At 36.4% G+C, this 17,966-nt stretch overlaps 1 protein-coding gene and 2 long non-coding RNA genes across 6 annotated transcripts; 1 reads left to right on the top strand and 2 right to left on the bottom strand.

The window, feature by feature from the left end:
* Positions 1 to 2,449: 2,449 nt before the first annotated feature.
* Positions 2,450 to 8,275, top strand: LOC108850193 (zinc finger CCCH domain-containing protein 44). 2 transcript variants are annotated; one of them, XM_056996779.1, is made up of 11 exons: positions 2,450 to 2,944; positions 3,142 to 3,221; positions 3,327 to 3,514; positions 3,969 to 4,863; positions 4,973 to 5,100; positions 5,251 to 5,310; positions 5,395 to 5,445; positions 5,548 to 5,618; positions 5,894 to 6,045; positions 6,152 to 6,315; positions 6,416 to 8,275. In XM_056996779.1, exons 1-11 carry the CDS (start codon positions 2,616 to 2,618, stop codon positions 8,147 to 8,149), a joined length of 3,852 nt encoding a protein of 1,283 aa, XP_056852759.1. In that variant the 5' UTR covers positions 2,450 to 2,615; the 3' UTR covers positions 8,150 to 8,275. The 2 variants fall into 2 exon arrangements, with proteins under 2 accessions (XP_056852759.1, XP_056852760.1); XM_056996780.1 differs by having other exon boundaries at positions 5,894 to 6,030.
* A 1,557-nt stretch (positions 8,276 to 9,832) lies between these two features.
* On the bottom strand, positions 9,833 to 11,510 carry LOC108850194 (uncharacterized). Of its 2 annotated transcripts, none has more exons than XR_008939976.1 (7): positions 11,057 to 11,510; positions 10,916 to 10,979; positions 10,746 to 10,839; positions 10,558 to 10,665; positions 10,419 to 10,480; positions 10,176 to 10,284; positions 9,833 to 10,066 (listed from the first exon to the last, which is right to left on the bottom strand). It is a non-coding gene; the product is annotated as an uncharacterized LOC108850194 (long non-coding RNA). The 2 variants fall into 2 exon arrangements; XR_008939977.1 differs by having other exon boundaries at positions 10,415 to 10,480.
* A 1,566-nt stretch (positions 11,511 to 13,076) lies between these two features.
* LOC108849428 (uncharacterized) lies at positions 13,077 to 15,348 on the bottom strand. 2 transcript variants are annotated; one of them, XR_001949193.2, is made up of 6 exons: positions 14,944 to 15,348; positions 14,748 to 14,853; positions 14,208 to 14,344; positions 13,706 to 14,080; positions 13,419 to 13,572; positions 13,077 to 13,321 (listed from the first exon to the last, which is right to left on the bottom strand). It is a non-coding gene; the product is annotated as an uncharacterized LOC108849428 (long non-coding RNA). The 2 variants fall into 2 exon arrangements; XR_001949192.2 differs by having other exon boundaries at positions 13,419 to 13,598; positions 14,944 to 15,347.
* Between the last annotated feature and the right edge of the window lie 2,618 nt (positions 15,349 to 17,966).

The raw sequence follows: 17,966 nt of genomic DNA on the forward strand, positions 1-17,966 counted from the left end.
ATTGTAAAGAAGTCTAGTTGGTTTGATTAAGAAAAAAAAGGTATGAACCACAGCATCATCATGTCGTACCTGAGACCATGGATCAAAGCGAAGATGAAAACCATGATCCGGAAAGCTAATAACAATATCCAGCTTCAGAGGATCCTCGTCGTGGTATTTAACATGAACAACATCGTATATGTTGGGCTGCTGCTCTATTTGCGCAAACGCATCACAAATTGGCATTCCTGAAAAAAAAAACACATCCACGATTTGATTGATGATCGGAAGCTCAACAGTCTTGTATTAGACTATGTACATAAACGTATTTAAGTCTAGATACATTGCACATAGTCTAATAGTCTGCTAATGAACCAAGACAGCTGAGCAGCAACGTTTGCTAACACTACTACAGTATTATCATCGGATTCAATCAATCGACGATCGCAACTCAATTTCTATCTTCCAAGTCCAACGCAGGGTAGATGATGATCAAGTCATTCTCGAATTCGAAAAGCTAGAGAAAAGCAGGAGGGAATTTGAGAGAATCGCATACCGATAGAGAAAGGTCCGATGCCGACGCCGGGACGGAGATCGAAGACGGTGGCGCCCATGGCGGTACCTTCGCATCGTCTTCTTGTTCTCTGCATTACCGCCGATCTTTGAGTCATCCTTCCTACTGTGATCGGTTTCTCGGACGGATGAGAACAATTCTCTCTTTCTTTTATTTTTTTTTCCTAATTTGGTTTTTGTTGTTTCACGCAGAAGAAGACGGCGACGGGCTGGTCTCAACTTAAGTTAACATCGCAATAGACGCAATGTTAGTTTAATGTTTTTTGTTTTAAATAAAAACCTCCATAGTAAAATATTTTGTTGCTTTGACATTACAACATGTAACAAGAAAAAATCAATATAGTAAATAAAATTGATTCAATATAGTAAATAAGAAATTTCACACTTACAAATTTTACTTCCTTTTTATAATAGGTTTATTTTCAAATTTTACACATCTACATAAATACATTATAAATTTTTTTCTGTACAAGTTTGAAATAATTATAATGATTAATGAACTATAATATAATATAAAATTTATTAAATAAAAAATCATGTGCTTTCAAAACACAGATCAAAATTTAGTTTTTTATTAATAAACATAATATCAAATATTTTTAAATGCAAAATGCTATGCTGTCTCACTCTATCTTGACTTCCCATGACAATAACATAAAGTATTTGATAATCAGATTTTACTTTAAACTTGCGGATAATTACTACGTAAAAGAATGACACTATCATTGAATGAAAAAACTAGTTTATTCGAGTTTGCAAACAAAAACTTTCACATAGAAGCATTATGTGACTTAGTTTCTTTTGTTATAACTTATAACATATACCAAATTTTCATGAATAAGCAACATTTAGTATTTTCATCACTTGAAATATAATATCACTAGTGTTTAAAAAATAATTAATATGGGTGGACTTTAATGACAAAAGGATGGATGTTAAAGAAAAGACCAAATTCGGAAAATATATTATTATTTTTTTCCAATTTCGACAAAAAATATCTATTTCAAAAATGTATAGCCAGATCCCAAATGCAAGTCCAACATGCACGTGAACAATGGACCAACAAACCTACAAAGCCTACCAACAGGCTACAATGCCATGTGAGTGTGGCGAATGAAGTTATGATCAAAACATTGAAATATCTTATGCTTTTTTTTAACTATTGAAATATCTTATGCTTCTATTGTGTTTCCAGTTCATCTTTGGTATGAATGATCATTTAAAAAAATTGGATGAGGAGATTATAAACGTAAGGCTGGTAATTTCTACACACTCAGATAGTAATTAAAAAGGGGGAAAATATGTGACAGACACTTGAAGTTTGAATCTTTGATGTTTCCATAAGTATCTTTTTGGGGATGCCTTTTACTTCAAAGTCGTTTGGGATACTAGTACCATTTGGTGTGAAAAGTGAAGAAAATTAAGACATGGAAAGTGCTTTAAATAATTCGACACACAATCTTTGAATAGTAGAGATTAGTAACTTTGACTACATGTAGTGTATTTGAAAAATAATATCTATAGCTAGAAACAAAAAACACCACAATTTTATGTAATAAGATAGTCATACCAAATTAAAAATATTAAACTAAAAAATCTACCATTATATTATATAAATTAATTCGAAATCCAGAAATAGTAGTAAACTGACAAAATCTATAAGAAGAAATGATTCTAAAGGAAAAATAACTTCACAACATATTTTCTGTAAAATAGTCATGTTATAATTTAGACCAGTAGATTTTATAAATTAATTTAAAATCCAGAAATAGTATCAACTTTTTAGAATATAAAATCTCTAAGCAGAAATGATATGAAAAGAAAATAAAAATTTCCATAAGCAGAAAAGAAGTAAAAACAGTTGTTTACTCTTTAAATTGGTCATATTAAGTAACAATGTCCATTTTATCGTTTTCCCCACTAGTCTTCGCTCCAAACACATCACCCATACTCTCTCTCTCTCTCCATCATCATCATCCCCAGAGAACCTCAGATTAGGGTTTCTCTTTCACTAACCGATCTGCAGGTACTACTCACACGTACTTCGAATTCTTCACTCGCCGATGGAGAATCAGCAGCGAGGCGCTTCGTCTCGCGGCGAAAAGAGTTCGGTCAGAGGGATCGATCTCATGAGAGTTGATCAATGCGAAGAGATCGGTGCTCTCTCCTCCGCGCCCGCCCCGACGGTCGTAGGCACGATCGAGCAGGAGGCCCCTGTTAAGCGAAAACGTGGCCGGCCTCCGAAGGCGCACGCTCAGACGCCGTTGCAAACTCAGCAGCCCCCGCCGCCGCAGCCTCCGCCTCCGCCGCCACCGCCGCGGAAGGATGATAAGGAAGAAGATGTCTGTTTTATTTGCTTTGACGGCGGAGACCTCGTTCTATGTGATCGCCGGTGAGTTTTTGTCATAAGAGGTTTAGTTAGTTACTTAATTGGGATTTATATGGTATGTGTTGGTGCTTTAGTTACTATTTTTGATTACATGCTAATTAATGCCATTAATTAGACTCGAATCAATTGGTAACGAAGGCATCTGAGAGATTTTTGGATACGAGATTTGTGTTATTGATAACTTAATTGATGATGTTCAGGAACTGCCCCAAGGCGTACCATCCAACTTGTATTAACAGAGACGAGGCCTTCTTTCGAACAACCGCTAAATGGAACTGCGGTATGTATGTGGAGGGAATATTTCTCTGACGTGCCGTTATTTTTGAAATCTTTTAAATGGCGACGTGGAAGTTGAAACTGATGTTTTTTGTTTCATTCATTTCAGGTTGGCACATATGCAGTGCATGCCAGAAATCATCCAGTTATATGTGTTATACATGCACTTTTTCTGTTTGTAAGCGGTGCGTTGCTTATGCCGACTATGTGTTTGTGAGAGGTAACATGGGGCTTTGTGGCACTTGTATTAAGCCAATAATGTTGATTGAGAATATTGGTCAAGGAGATGTTCAAGCGGTAAGACACTTCTCCACATTCAATTAGTTTCCATTCAGTGCTCAGGCGAATTGATGATTTTTACCACCTGTCACAATTACCTTTGGAGGAATATAGTCTTTTCATGCACATGACACTCGTAAATGTGATAGCAATATATATGGAAATTTGGGGTTGATGGATTAGGACTCATATATTACGAGAGAGTGATGGAATTTTGGGGTTGAATTGAATGATGGAATTTTAGAGATATTGGGTTTCATATTTAGTAAGTTTTCGCAAGAACAGTAGGGTAGGTTGGGTGTTTTATTTTGAAAAAAATCGCTTAAAACCAAAGGAAAAGAGTAACTTTTCTTGTTTAGGGAGGAAATCTTGTACTTAGTTCTATAAGAAAGTTGAGTGTTTTTCTTTTAAAGTTATCCTCTTCACTATATCATAATGTGTGGGGATCATAATTGTTTTCCTTGTTTATTAGGTTAAGGTGGATTTTGATGACAAGCTCAGTTGGGAGTATCTATTCAAGGTATATTGGCTTTGCCTGAAGGAAGAGCTGTCTCTAACTGTGGACGAGCTTACTAGAGCATATAATCCTTGGAAGGAGGCTCCTTACACTGTTCCTATAGTGGAGCCACGGAATGATCATACCCGTAACAATGCTTATTCGTCTGGCAATTCAGCTTTGGATGTAGCAGAGAATGGAACAAAGAGAAGAAAGACTAGTGGTTCTTCCACCTTACCTAGCAAGTTGGATGACAATAATCCAAGTAATAACCTAAAGAAGCTTCCTGGAGATACAAATTGGGCAACAAAAGAACTCCTCGAGTTTTTGTCGTTCATGAGAAATGGTGATACATCAGTTATTTCTCAGTTCGACGTGCAGGGTCTTCTGCTTGACTATATCAAGAAAAAAAATCTTAGGGATCCTCAGCAGAAGTCTCAAGTTATGTGTGACCTAATGCTTGTGAAGTTGTTCGGAAAACAGCGAGTGGGTCACCTTGAAATGTTTAAGCTTCTTGAGTCTCACTTTCTTATTCAAGAGAAACCGAAAGACGAGAAAACGACAAACGTGGAAACTACTCATGCTGTTCCTTCCCAAGTAGATGAAGATAGTGGTCATGAACCACCGGTTAGGGATAGAAGACGCAAGATGCGTAGGAAAACTGATGGCAGGGTACAGAACGAAAATCTGGATGCATATGCAGCGATTGATGTTCACAATATCAACCTGATTTATTTGAGACGTAAATTTTTAGAGACTCTACTTGATGATATCAGCAAAGTTCACGAAAAGGTGGTTGGCACAATTTTGAGAATTAAAGTATCTGGCAGCGACCAGAAGCTGGATATTCACAGGCTCGTTCAAGTTGTAGGTATTTGATCAGTGTTCATATTAATGCTTTTTGAGGAAAGAAAATTGGGAAATTAACGACCCATAATTTTAATAGTAAGATCTCAGCTGCTTTTGTCCTTATTTAACAGGTACAAGCAAGGCAGCAGCAACCTACCAACTTGGCGCAAAGACTACAGATGTTATGCTAGAAATACTAAATCTAGAAAAGAGAGAGGTCATCTCGATTGATCAATTATCAGACCAGAATGTCACAGAGGTAAATATAGTCCCTCTCTAGTCTGAAACATTAGTTTATCTAACTTCCTATGCTCGTCAATAAAAAAGTTAAAGCCCCATCTACTAATAAGGTAGCGCTAGTAATTAGGTTTTATTTTCTCCTATATTTACTTATAACTGTGGTTTTCAGGACGAGTGCAAACGGCTACGCCAGAGCATAAAATGTGGTCTCAATAAACGTTTGACTGTGGTAAGAACGCGCACATGATATCTTGTCGTCCTGAATTTGTATATTTTATCTAAGTTGGAAATTCGTGTTTTTTGGCGGTGTCAGGGTGACATCTTGAAGACGGCAACAACACTGCAAGCCATGAGAATCAATGAGGTAGGTTAATTAACAGCAGCAAATATCATACGTATAATATTATAGATCCCCTGATCATAGTTTTTATTGTGCTGTGCTTCTTACTGACGTTTGTCGTTGTAGACTCTGGAAGCTGAGATATTAAAGGTCAAACACCTCCGTGATCGGGCTAGTGAGAATGGTCATAGAAAGGAATATCCTTTTTGAAATTGCCATACTCTATTTGTTACACTTCGGTCACACTATTTTCCTTTGCAGATGTTGGTTATAGAATCTTTCAAGTCGTAATTCTTTAGAGAGTGGACCATGCCACTCGTGACAGCGAAGAATAATTTAGTTTTAGTGTATAACTTGACAAGTACTCTGGTCTTTCCATTTAGATGTTTGGTTTGCGTTTAAATGTGAAAGATAACTTTACACTGAGTGATTGCATGGAAAGTTAAGTCTTGATTTCTTAACCATCTCCCACGCTTAGAGAATGTTTGGAAAAGCTAGGGCTTCTAGAATCACCTGAGCATCGTCAGCGGCTTCTGCAGGAAGTCCCAGAAGTTCACACGGATCCAAGCATGGATCCGAGTCATCCATCAGCAGAAGATGCAGTGTTGGGTACGAGGAAACAAGGTCTCCCACTTTAACCTAGGATGTGAACAAGCTAATTGTTCATTATCTTACGAAAATTCCTCACTGGTGGATGCTGTTTACAATCTTCTACGTTTTCTGTTTGCAGATAATCACATTAAGGCACAAAGTAAAGGTCCGAAGAAAAAAGGGAACTTGGGAAACAATGAGCAGAGAAAATATGATGCTCCAGTTTTGCGAAGTAGAAAGGCCGTGAATGTTACTAAGAAAGATGATTGTTCCAAGGTCCACAACAACTCATCAGATATCCAGGTTTGACCAAATCTCCTACTCTGTTTGCAATGTAACCTCTCATATGTTTTTTTTTAGTTTTGGTTTCAAGTCATATACATTCATTTTCTGTGTACTACAGGAAAGCGGTAAAGATGATGAGGAGAGTGAAATATGGCATTATCGAGATCCAACCGGAAAGACACAGGGACCCTTTTCGATGGTGCAGCTCCGCAGATGGAAATCTTGTGGTCATTTCCCCCCTTATCTTAGGATATGGAAAGCGCATGAGAACCAAGACGAGTCTGTACTTCTGACTGAAGCTCTTGCCGGAAGATTTGATAAAGCAACTACTTCGCCAAGTTCCTCTTTGCTTCCCCAAGAACTCAAACTATCTCAGCACGACTCGGGACGCTCTGGCGTGGATGGGGACTGTCTTCAGAAGAACCTTACGCCAGTCAGCAACAGTGCAGCCTCCTCTTCGTCCTCCACTGTCAGTGCCCTTCCTAACGATCCGAAAGAGAAACAAGTTGTGACTCTTTTACCTTGCTCTGCAAAAGTTAAAGATGGTAATTCTGTTCGTTCCAAGCCTCAAGTTAGTTGTCCAGCATCAACGTCTGTGGTTCCAGGACATGTAGTTACTCCTGACGTAAGAGAAACTTCAGGGGCAGATGGTAAGACTGTAAAAAAAGGAACAAACGGTGGTTCTGTTCATGCACCAAACCTTAATCAAGAGATTCATGTCCCTGATATCCGCAGTCCTACACCAAAGTCAAGCCCTGAAGACTTGGAAGCTCAAGCGGCAGAGACTATTCAGTCTCTGTCTTCATGTGTTTTGGCCAAAGGAACATCTGGTGTCACATGGAGCACTAGCACCACAAGTACCACCGATGCTGCTACCACCACTTCGAGTGTTGTGGTCACTGGAGAACAGCTTCCTCAAGTAACACAGCAGGATGCTGTTGTTTCAGCTGCACCGTCTGTGAAGCCAGTTGATTTGGCAGCTGATCACGCCACAGCAACTCAGACTTCAGGCAACACCCAAGTGGGTCACTCGTCTGGGTGGCCAGCCATTGTGGCTGACCCGGACGAGTGTGATGAATCAGTTTCGGATCTATTAGCCGAAGTTGAAGCGATGGAGCAGAACGGGTTGCCCTCTTCACCCACCTCAACATTTCACTATGACGACGATGATTTGACAAAAGGGCCAGAAAAAGATTTCTTTAACCCTGTGGCACGCATGTCCCTCACACCTGAAACATGCAACAGAATGAATATCTCTCAGCCGAGTATCCTTGACAATGTCTCTGCGGGGAAAAGCTCAATGGGCACAGAAGCAAAAGACAACACTCTCTTCAACCACTGTGGAACCGCTGGTCCGGAGCTCCAGCTCTTTGCACCGCCAGCGCCAACTTCAGTTAGTCAGGACCTGACTCTGACGACAACAGCTCTCAGACTGGGATCAGAAACCACAGTTAAAGGTGGATCGGTCGAGAGGCTTCCCAAGTCTCTTTCGGGAGTTGGTTTGGAACCGAGCCCCAGGTCATCATCGTTACATGACCCACCACGTGGAAACACGGAGCGCGGCCCACGTGGAAACACGGAGCGCAGCCCACGTGGACATGGAAGTCATCAAAGAAGATCCGGTGGGCACAGCAGAGAGCGACAATGGTGGAACAATGATCACAACAGTAGCGTCAACAACAGTCGTAACCATAACCATCGGCAATGGCCATACAGCAGTAGCCATGGGCATGGGCATGACCATGGATCAGGTTCATACACAGCTCATCCGCCCAAAGGGCTAAAGATATGTAAGTTCTATGAGAGTGGAAACTGCAAAAAGGGTGCTTCTTGTAGTTTTTGGCACCCCTGATTCGCATTTGTTATATTGTATAATTTATCTGTTTAGGTAACATGTCGAACATCTTGTAGCACCAAAGTTTTTGTACCTCATCCAGGAAAACGTGATTTCTAGTTTTAACGAAAAAATATTATGATTTTTCTTTTTTTTTGGATTTTGAGGTGCATCTAAGAGCATCTCCAATGTACACTTCTATTTTTTCTTCTAAAATAGAAAAACTCTATTATAGAGGTGGATTTGTTCCAATGTATACTTCTATAACAGAGTTTCTCTATTTTAGAGAAAAATATAGAGAAATTTTACTTTTTGCCTTTATATTTAAAGATTGAAATAGCATATTTTTATATTTTCCTCTATAAATAGAGGAACTCTATTATAGAGGCATACATTAGAGCAAATCCTCTTCTATAATAGAGTTTCTCTATTTTAGAGGAAAACTAGTGGTATTCCGGCGCTACGCGCCGGGTTCGTATATTTTGTTTTTACATGAATTTACAAATTTTTATGATCTTAGTAAAGAAAATATGTTCTAAAATACGAAAATTTAAATATATTGAAAGAAAATAATATTTCCCCTAATTTATTTGATTTTGCTGGTTAGTGATCGTAATGTATTAATTTTTTTGAAATTGTTTTAATTGAAAATGGATTAGAGTAAATAAAAAACTGATACTCATATGAGAGTTAACTTTGTTGGAATTTAAACATAAAATAAAGTTGAGTTTAGTTTAGAGAACATAATTATATTGTTAAGTACTATGTAGACAGTATGTATAAGAAATAACAGCGTTGTGTTAATTTTTCCCAAAGAGATATGTACCCTTATCGTATTTTCCTTAAGAAAATTGCCGTAGGTGATTGAGTGCTTCAATATGTTTGTGATGGAAGACAAACTGATTTGTTCTCTCGACATAGTGTGCTTCAGGTTGTTCTCCAAGCATAATTCCATAAAGTATATGTGACGAAAAACCATCTTCAATGGTTCGGATGCAAAATATTGTAGGTCTATGTTGTAGAAATAGGAGGTGGGGTCCGTATCAGAAGCGTCTCCATCTGAGGCGTCCAGGGTTTGGTTGACCCTTTTATTGGGTTCGAAACATTGTTCCAATCTTTGATGAAATGAGGTCTGCAGGAGGTTTGAAGGGGTATCCATTATTTTCCTTTGGTAATGTAAAAATAATATAGATGTCTCTTGAAACTTGTGCTCCAAGCTACTATCCATAATATCTGGCGTGAACGGAATAGCAGGCACCATCAAGACTCTCCCCTTGGCTCTAGCCAACTGGTTCGGTACATTGACAAGACCATCAGGAACAGAATTAACTTTCTGCGGAAGCGAAAGCCAAGCTTCTATGGTGACATGATGCAACGATGGCTCGAAAAGACCTCTTAGAAATGCAAGTATAATCTATTTCTTTCCCATTTTTAAACTTGAGTCTCCTTTGAGAGCATAAACTTCAATAGCCTGTATTTTTTCTTTTTGTTGATAATCAATTTAAAATTTCAGCAAAAAAAAAAATAATATATCAAGGTCATAAACTCTAAATCTGCTTTAAAGTAAAATTATGTTAATTATGTGTAATTATGTATTTTATCATCATAAGCAAATAAAAATACAAAATTATCTGCTCAAGTCGGGAAAACAATCCCAAACCTTCTGAACATATGCTGTTCCCTGGTATCAAATACAAAAATCACATGTAGCCTGTATAAGATCTTCTTGAATCATATGGCAATTGTAAAAAATGTTTTTTTTTTGTTTATGAGTATAAAATCTAATCTTCATATCTATTTACTTTTGGTGATTTACATTTTTTGAGAAAGCTGGTAACCAGGATTGTTTTGATAGTTTTGACTTGGCGATTGCAGATCTCAAGAGTCTGCGAAACTCATGGATGCTGATTCTCCGATCCTCATCAACTTCCGGTTCTGCAAGAAGTAATTCTATAGAGTGTTTCAAACCCGTTTGTTGCAAAGGTGGAAATTTGATTAAACAATAATTAAAAGCGAGGTTAATATAAAATCATATGAGACTGACCAATTCTGGTTCCTCAGGTGTTATAAACCCATCTTTGGCCATGTAAAAATTCTCGAAAGCTGCTCTTGACCTCTGCTCCCACTGGTCAGAGTCATGCTCCTCCAGTTGACTAACATGTAAAGTAACAACCAGAAACTCAGAATAGTTTACAAACCCATCAGTGTTGCTATCTATCTGCAAAGACGGATGTTTTTTTTTTGAATATTAAATAAAAACGTGGAAGCGTGTAGTGAGCATACTTACTGCTTGAAGAATCGCAGCTAATCTTGTATCATTGAGCTTCCAGCAAGATCTTCCGCAAGAGCCTGAAAAATGGTTAATGAGTTTATGCATTACTGCCTTGAATCGCTTACTTCTATTGCAAGTTTTCTTTTCTTCTTACCTGCCTCATCTCCACAAGACTAATGAACTCCTTCTTGTCAATGTTAATGACATCAAACTGATCTATGAGATCGTCCAGCTCATCATCATCAATAGTCGTCTCCAGAACCTTTCAAAAACACATTTCAGTTAAGTAAAAACTCATATGAGTATAAAACACAATCTCTGTCTTTGTTTCTTTTTGATTACCTTCGAAGCAATCTGCTAAGCTGGCTAACTTCAGAAACTGAAGTATGTTGACAAGAGCATATATGTCTATTAGAATCTCTCACTCATGCATGTGCTGCAAAACGCGATCAAACCAAATCCAAAAATTGTAAATCTATAAACATAAACATTGGCTATTAAGAATCACATACATAGTGCTTCAGCTGCTGTTAACCGTGCTTATGGCTCCTTTACCATACAGAGAAACTCAGTGATCTGTCAAGTTTCAGAAAAGAACACAGATCAGAAGTATATTGTAAAAGGGTTTTAAATTTGAATATATCATACTTTACCTGAGGGCAGTAGTGATAATAAATTGGTTAAGATCAGAAACGTTGAGGGGCTCAATTTCCTGTGCGTGAATCACCTTTGATGAAGACACTGACTAATCTGTCCCACCAACTGGAATCTGTAAGGAAATGAGAATGAGCAGTCAACGAAATAGAATACATACAATCATTATATCTAATTACATTAAGAAGACTCGCCTATCAAACTTCTCTTTTCCTCCAGCTGTGCATAATCGATTGCCTAAACAAACTATTTTTCTGGATCTTGTCTGAGTTCTGGTGTTCATCGTCGAAAGATGGGGTATTTATAGTCGACCTTTCCTCCGGTTACTGGGGGTGCGAAGAGGTCGATTGAATGCTGCCCAGTTGGAGTAGTGGGATAATTACGCTGAAAATCAGGAGTGAAGCACGTAATAATGAAGGTTGAAGCGTTACGGGAAGGTGAAATGCGAGCTCTTGAATTATCGTCGTGAAGAAGACGATGAGGTGGTGTTCAGAGAAAAAAAAAACGATGAAGAAACCTAGAATAGAACAACTTGAATGGGCTTTCCATTTTGATTACGAAGCCCATATGTAATATTTAGCAAAAAAACCCAGTCTAAGAAGAATTGATAAAACGCAGATTAAATTTGTGTCTGCCAGGTGTCACAGAAAGCCCTTACCTCCCTGATGACGTGGACGCAGGAGAAGGAAGATAACTCAACTTTATTTATAAAGACTAGTGGTATTCCGGCGCTACGCGCCGGGTTCGTATATTTTTTCTTAAATAAATTTATATAATACATTAATAGTCTCAGTAAACAAAATATGTTCAAAAATACGAAAATGAAAATATATTGAAAGACAATAATATTTTTCCGATCCATTTGATAGTGGTTAGTTATCATAGTGTATTATTTTGTTTTGATGTTGTTTAGTTCAAAACGGAATACCATAAATGCTTTTCTGACTAATAGATTCAATAAAAATAAAATAAAAAGCGATAATCATAATAAAGTTAATTTAGTTGGAATATAAACATTTAGTAAAGTTAATACTTTTCGATCAAAAAAAAAATTAAAAATTTTCATTTTCTTTGTGATCAGTTTATATACTTTAACTGTCTAATTAGAATGGAAATTTTGCATTGGAATTTAATTTTAAAATGATACTCATTTTGGAAAGAAAATTTTACTCTATACCAACAATTAAAATGAAACGAAGGTAGTAAAAGATAAAGTTGTTTTATGTATTTAGGCTAAAAATTGAATGTTGTAAAACTAATTCAACTAAAAAAAAGTAAGCACTGAAAATCAAAAGGTAAGAATAATGATTAAAACCGTTAAATCATTTTTTAAAAAAGGAGAAATAATAATATTATAAAATAACAAAGCTAGCAGTGAAAGCACTTAAAATCATATCAATTAATTAAACTATGTATACAAATGATCAACTGCATACTACTCTCCTGTTTGTTTCTGAATAATTGGTTTTGTTTGACTGGATTGAACACTCATAATAGATACTTTAGTGGGGACATATATACGCCTTCGAGCTCAAACAAAAGAATTGCTAATATGTTTGTAAGTGTTTCTTGAATGGGGTTCCTACAACTTTTGAAGCCTGAAATATTTATGGCCCCTACGTATGAAGAAACATTACCTGTATAGTGGCATTAATGTTGACAGAATGACGGTGGTTAGCCAATTTGTATGCATATTCCAGTTCTTGTCTACGTCAATATCAAAGAAGCTTTATATGTAATATGATTTAGGCATTTGAGTAATAAGTTGGGTGTGGGTCTGATGGCGCTGCTCATTAAATGTTCTGTTATGAAAACGATTTGCTTCCGTAAGGAGGAGTTGGTTGTGGAAGGGCTGATGATTCAAGGGAAGAGGGTAGGAGGATTTGTTTAAAGAATGGAGGATGGCTATACTTTTTTTATTGCAGCATGAACCTTGAGTACAGATGATTGTTTGCAGAACCCGAATATCATTGACTGCGCGCAGCAACTGAAAAGTCAGTAAAATCGCAGGCTGTCAACTAAACCAAATGGATCCATTTATTCAAGTTATATATATGCCCAAAAGTGTGCTTCTCGTATTTAACATGAAAACAACCAACCATGGGGATGAGTGAATCAATGCACTAAACTTAGATATGAATTATTGGGGACAAAGCTACACGAAAACACACTCCCAGCTATTCCAACCACTGGATTCTTGGTATATTCGTTTTGCAAGAAATAGCCTTGCTGTTGATGTCAAGTAAACTGCTCGCATATCCTAGCTGTCGCACATGTAATATATATAGAGAATGTTAGTCTGTTTTTCATTTTAATTTTGTAACTGAGAGTAACTCGTACACTGGAAGAGCTGGAACCCACCTGTCCCAAGGTCGTTGAAAATCTCCCTGTAAACAATGTTAGTTACACCATTTGTACTGCTTGTTGCAGCCGTTATGTCAAGTATTTTGAGACCACTAGGTGTTGTAACTCCTGAAAGTGCTACATACAACGAACACAGCATCGTAGGTTTCACCTGAAATGGACAACTCCACATGGTATCTTCCATACATAACCAAGTTACATGCCAGATCAAGAGTTACACGTAGAAGATTTAGTTAGCTGCAATGTATGTATGTTCACAGTTTGTTAAGCTAAATGTTGGTTACCTGACGACACCGACAGCATTTGAATCATCACATCCATGGCAAGTGAACAAAGATACACCCGCTCGGTTATACCACACTTTGTTGTTGCGCTTAGCCTCTCAACTTTACCACTAACCAGTTCTAGCAATAAGATACCAAAACTGTACACGTCCTCAGCTTATGATTCTTTCCCTGATGCAACACATTCTGGTGAGAGATACCCATTGTTACTTCTGGCTTTAGTACCTCCATTGTTCGTCATCATCTGGCATCAGTCTGCCATTTCAAAATTCCATAACCCGAGGTTCACACTCAAAGTCTAGCATCATCTAGCATCAACAGCGAAATCTATATCTTTCTGTTACTCCCTGCCTTGTTGAGTCTCTTGACTGCAACCTGCAAGAACACAAATGATCATCAAAAGACCGAACAGGCCAGCAGGTTGTTTCACCTCACAAGATGAAAGAAGCACATTCTACACAACAGTGTAAGTTAAAGAGAAGAAACGTTGAGATGAATGTACTTGTGAACGATCGGAGAGATGACCCCAATTCACACTGCAAAGCAACCTTCACCGAGTTTGTTGTGTTAGTTAAAACTGTGTGTGGCTCCTTCAATTAGAATATCTTCCGAGATGGCTCTGTCTCCACTTTCTTTTTCCTGTGTAAACGTGACATCAAACCAAATTAACCTCAAATATGTCCAAAGAAAATCTTTTTCAGATCAACAAATCAAGAAACGACAAATAGAGCCATTTCTGATCTTCATAACTATTTAGTGAAGTTTATAACAGAGTATATGTGTTTATTCTAGAAACTTCCAACAAAAGAAATAAATTTTACATGTAAACCATTAAAGACGAAGGAAAGGCATGAAGATTGGAGCATAAATAGACTCCAAAATTGATATAAAAATCTTGAACAATAATCAGGAAGAACCAATAACAGATTTAGCCGATAACACTTTTCACAGTAACCAAAGGAAAGATCAGACAAATCCATAGACGAAGGAGATTTTAAAAATCATCGGTTTCAATGAATTAAAAAGATAAACAGATACGTACCCATCAAAACCTTTTCCACAACAGCTAGTACAAAAGATTTTCTAGCTGTTACACTTGCTTGAGAGAACACACATAATTCACTCCCCCTCTGCCAAACCATCATCGTCTAAAATATCCAAAGAACTCAAAGTTGAGACGATATGCAAACAGAATAGAAAGAGCCCAAAAGAGAGAGAGTTAACGAATCTGAACTTACTACAAGAAGAAGAGGACTGTAATAAAGATATGCTTCGTACAAAGTACAAAAATAATCTCGCAGGTCAATGCTCATTCCCATAACTAAATCCTATCCAATCAGATAAAACGTCTTAAAAATGATCAATTTCTTCAAGCTGATATTGTGTGAGGTGCGCTCATCGCAGCAGGAGGAGACCGATATTTATAGGGAAGCCTTCATTCGGTTTTTAAGGAAGACAAAGAGGTACTTTTAAGTCGGGTTGGAGCAATCGATTGAAGTCGGAGTAAAGATGTGATTAATTGAAAGGGAAGACGTTACTGCTCAACATCGCCGACTGACGTTTCAGGATCTCATCGTGGAGATCGCAGGGACGCGAGGAAGACGAAGAGAAGACCTGGGCCTGGGCCTGAAGAAGAGTCGACGACGAAGCACGTTTTGAAAAAAAAATGAATAGAGCAATAGCGTGCTGACACGTGTCGCCAAATGCCCCATCTAAAAAAGGCGACGTGGCCACCCTGAGCTTCCAGAGAAGTCTGGTTTATATATAAAGATATAGAGATTAAAATAGAGGTGGGTTGGAGATGGTCTAAGATGTCAGATATCTAAATATTTAGATGCTGATGTAATAGTTTCGAAACAAAAAATATGTGAATGGTAGGCAGTTTCAAAATATGTGAATGGTAGGCACTCAAATATATATAGAAACAAACATGTTTTTGTTTGAAAAGAAGGAATGCTGCAAGCATGGCGGGTGTCGAACTTGGCATCTTAGAAGCATTTAAATAATCTGAAACAAATTATAAACCTTTTAGTTTTTTTTTTTTTTGAAACTCTTTTTTTTTTGAAACTCATAAACCTTTTAGTTTATTTGCTAACATTTGTTTGCTATTTCCTTTTTTTGTTTAGTGCTTTACCTTAATACTAGGGTGAGACCCGCGCCCTGCGCGGGGTGAGATAAGCACTTTTACCGGTTTTATTTTCCAACATTACGTATTTTATAAAATTAAAAGAATACATTGTAGAAGTATTAAAGTCTATATAATTAAGGGGGGGGGTTATTGGTGGTTGAATTTTAATTGATTTAGAAAATTTAGAAAATCTATTATTATTGGTATGTGGATTTTAACAATCTTATTAAAATCCTTTGTTATTGGTTTATGGACTTTTAAATTCTATGTAAATCTCTTGTTATTCAAAAAGTTTAGCTTTTATAGATTTTGTAACTATATTAAAGTTTCTTGTTATTGGGACATGGATTTTCTTTAGTTTTACTCATAATACTCAACTTTGGAAATACCATGTACACTCATAAGATTCTTAAAATCTATAAAATTAAAACACACATACACACAAATATAAAAGTTTTGTATTACATTTTTATTGTTAAGTGAATTATAGTGAGTCCAAACGCACCGTTTGTAATATTACTCTCGCAAGTTCCTATAATACTCACCGGCCGGGTGGTAATAAAAGTTTGTTTATATTACGTTTGGACTCCTACGATGTATTTTCACGGAACTTGCGAGAGTCTTCATATAAGTGAATTATAGTGAGTCTAAATCAATTATTGGCTTGGCTAAGTTCCTATAATACTCACCGGCCGGGTGGTAATAAAAGTTTTGTATTACATTTTTGGAGGAGTCCAAACGACATCACGACAAACAATTTACAAATACGTTTAAAGACCCATAATTTTATTGAAACTTAGAATGCTTATTCAACGAAGCAGTAAACTTATTTATATAGTGAATAGAATATACATTAAGTAGTTAATGCGTATTATACGCCGTAATAGTAAGTAAATATTATATTTTGATAGGCAAAATCTGTCATATCAAAATTTGGACAAAATATACTCGTAATCCCTAATTTACTGATATTATAACAAAATATATAGAAAGTGAAAAGAATGCAACTAATTTCGTATGCAAATATATAAAAAATAAATCTAATTAGTTCCTAATTCACTCACTATTTAATATTTGTCAAAATTTGATTTATATATGCAAAACAAATTTGGAAAATCTTCGTAAAAATCATTTCAAAATATAGAAAGTGGAAAGGAAAAGAATAATCAAAATGCGATTTGGAAATAAAAAAATCATAATTCATTCTCTATTTAATATGAGTCAAAATTTCATTTCCATATGCAAAACAAATTTACAAAATCTTATTTCCTATTATTTCAAAATATAGAAAGTGGAAATTAATGAAATAATCACGTGGACCACACACTCGAATCCCGAAATTGACTACTTTCCTTTTATACATATGCAGACATGAAACTATGTATAAGTAACATACGAATATGTAAGTGTGTCCAATGGCAATAGCCGTAATATTCTAAGGTGAATAAGTTTTTTTTCATAAAACGTCTGAGAAGGAATTTCGTGCTGCCACGTCGTCAAAATGGCATAGTCATAATTTTCACGGCTTATGTAACTTGACTGATTATTAGTTACCCCAATATAAAGTTTCCATAATACATGACATTTAAATACTGTTTCCTATGTAAACTATCACCAATTAACTAAATATCTTGACTAATAGCCAAAATTTATTCTTTATATGAAGATATCAAATAATTGATTCGGATAGTAAATGTAATATTACTCTCGCAAGCATGACTATAGGAAATTATTTGAAAACAGTCACCATAATTGCCCGAAAATATTCCCTAAGATCTTTATACATTTAATACAAACATATACATATTCAGTTTCTGATTTTTCTCATTAACTTTCCACTCTCTATTTAATAGGACTAATAATTGGGTTTCCATATACAAAAGAACAATATAAATCTCATTAAAAATCAGGACAAATATAGAAGGTGAGAATGAAGGCAAAAATCACGTAAACATAAATGATAGAATCACGAAACTTAATTATTTCCTTATATACACATGCCGACATGAAACTATGAAAGATACTTATACGAATATGCATGTCTGTCCAATGGCATAAACCGTAATATCCTTAGATACTTAAGCCTTCTTTCAAAAAGAGGTTGAGAAAGAACCTCGTGCCGACACGTCATCA

Source organism: Raphanus sativus, unplaced genomic scaffold (assembly GCF_000801105.2).
Source record: "Raphanus sativus cultivar WK10039 unplaced genomic scaffold, ASM80110v3 Scaffold0355, whole genome shotgun sequence".
NCBI classification, from domain to species: Eukaryota; Viridiplantae; Streptophyta; class Magnoliopsida; order Brassicales; family Brassicaceae; genus Raphanus; species Raphanus sativus.

Bases quoted from the DNA above. Each gene is read 5' to 3' on its own strand.
- LOC108850193 (XM_056996779.1), top strand. From the start codon at position 2,616: ATGGAGAATCAGCAGCGAGGCGCTTCGTCTCGCGGCGAAAAGAGTTCG. The intron at 5,619-5,893 runs ATATCCTTTTTG...ACCATCTCCCAC, and splicing joins GAGAATGGTCATAGAAAGGA to GCTTAGAGAATGTTTGGAAA. The intron at 6,046-6,151 runs GTCTCCCACTTT...TTCTGTTTGCAG, and splicing joins GTTGGGTACGAGGAAACAAG to ATAATCACATTAAGGCACAA.